Source organism: Pterocles gutturalis, unplaced genomic scaffold, assembly GCF_000699245.1.
Source record: "Pterocles gutturalis isolate BGI_N339 unplaced genomic scaffold, ASM69924v1 scaffold1771, whole genome shotgun sequence".
NCBI lineage: Eukaryota > Metazoa > Chordata > Aves > Pterocliformes > Pteroclidae > Pterocles > Pterocles gutturalis.
In genome coordinates, this window is record NW_010097429.1 from 1,665 (window position 1) to 2,700 (window position 1,036).

The window sequence follows — 1,036 nt, forward strand, 5'->3', positions numbered from 1 at the left end:
CTGTAGTTGACGGAGCGCTTGGTGGACTTCTTCCACTTCTGTGCTTTCCGCACAACCCGCTTGAAGATGAGGTAGAAGATCTCACAGACGGTGAGGACGATGCAGATGGAGGAGGCTCCGACCATGAAATAAGTGAAGACTCTCTTCTCAGTTGGCCGAGCGATGTAGCAGTCCACAGTGTTGGGGCAGGGGTCCACGTTGGAGCACTTGACCAGCCGTGGCAAGTCAAAGCTGTCCCACATCTTGTGGAGGAGGAAGAGGAACAGGATCTCTATCATGAGCTTGAAGAAGAGGCTGAGCAGGTAGGTCCACCACAGCCCGCCGTGCTTCTTCCCCGTGTTGCTGTAGAGTTTGGGGCAATTCTCCCCATTCTTCTCCCGGTTCTTCTTCTCGCGGTCCTCCCGGTAGGCCACGTGCATGATGACCAGGAGGGAAGGGCAGGTGACAAAGATGAGCTGCAGGGCCCAGAGGCGGATGTGGGAGATGGGGAAGAAGTGGTCGTAGCAGACGTTGGTGCAGCCCGGCTGCCGCGTGTTGCAGTCAAAGTCCTTCTGCTCGTCTCCCCAGACCCGCTCTGCCGCCACCACGTAGACCAGCACGCGGAAGACGAAGACCACGGAGAGCCAGATGCGGCCGAAGGCTGTGGAGTACTTGTTGACCCCACTGAGCAGCGCCTGCAGCGTTTTCCAATCCATGGGGGACCAGAGTCACCGACCTGGAGAAACGGCAGCAGAAGCAGCAGGTGAAGAGATACAATGAGAGACGGCAACGGGGCAGCTCATCTCTTGCTGGACTTCTTGGCATGGACCTGCCAGAATCTCTCCCTCACCACGTTACACCCCTTTGGCCGGCAGGACCATCCCACTCGTGGCCAGTAAAGCCCAGCCCTGCACTCTCTGGTGACAGTCGGGGTGACTCGATCTCCCTGCGCTTCCTTTTGATGGAGGTTTGCCATCAGGGACGAGCCACCGGCCAGGTCCCTGCCACCACGTCCCCCACCCAGCTGTGCACATTGAGCTGGCTCCCAGGGGTGCCG

General features: G+C 59.1%; 1 protein-coding gene across 1 annotated transcript in view; it reads right to left on the bottom strand.

The window, feature by feature from the left end:
- LOC104471167 (gap junction beta-3 protein-like) overlaps positions 1-695 on the bottom strand; it is an 859-nt gene extending 164 nt beyond the window's left edge. Inside the window, exon 1 of the mRNA XM_010086449.1 lies at positions 12-695. Within this exon, the coding sequence (XP_010084751.1) occupies positions 12-695 (684 nt within the window). The remainder of the gene's footprint in view (positions 1-11) is intronic.
- Positions 696-1,036: the final 341 nt, after the last annotated feature.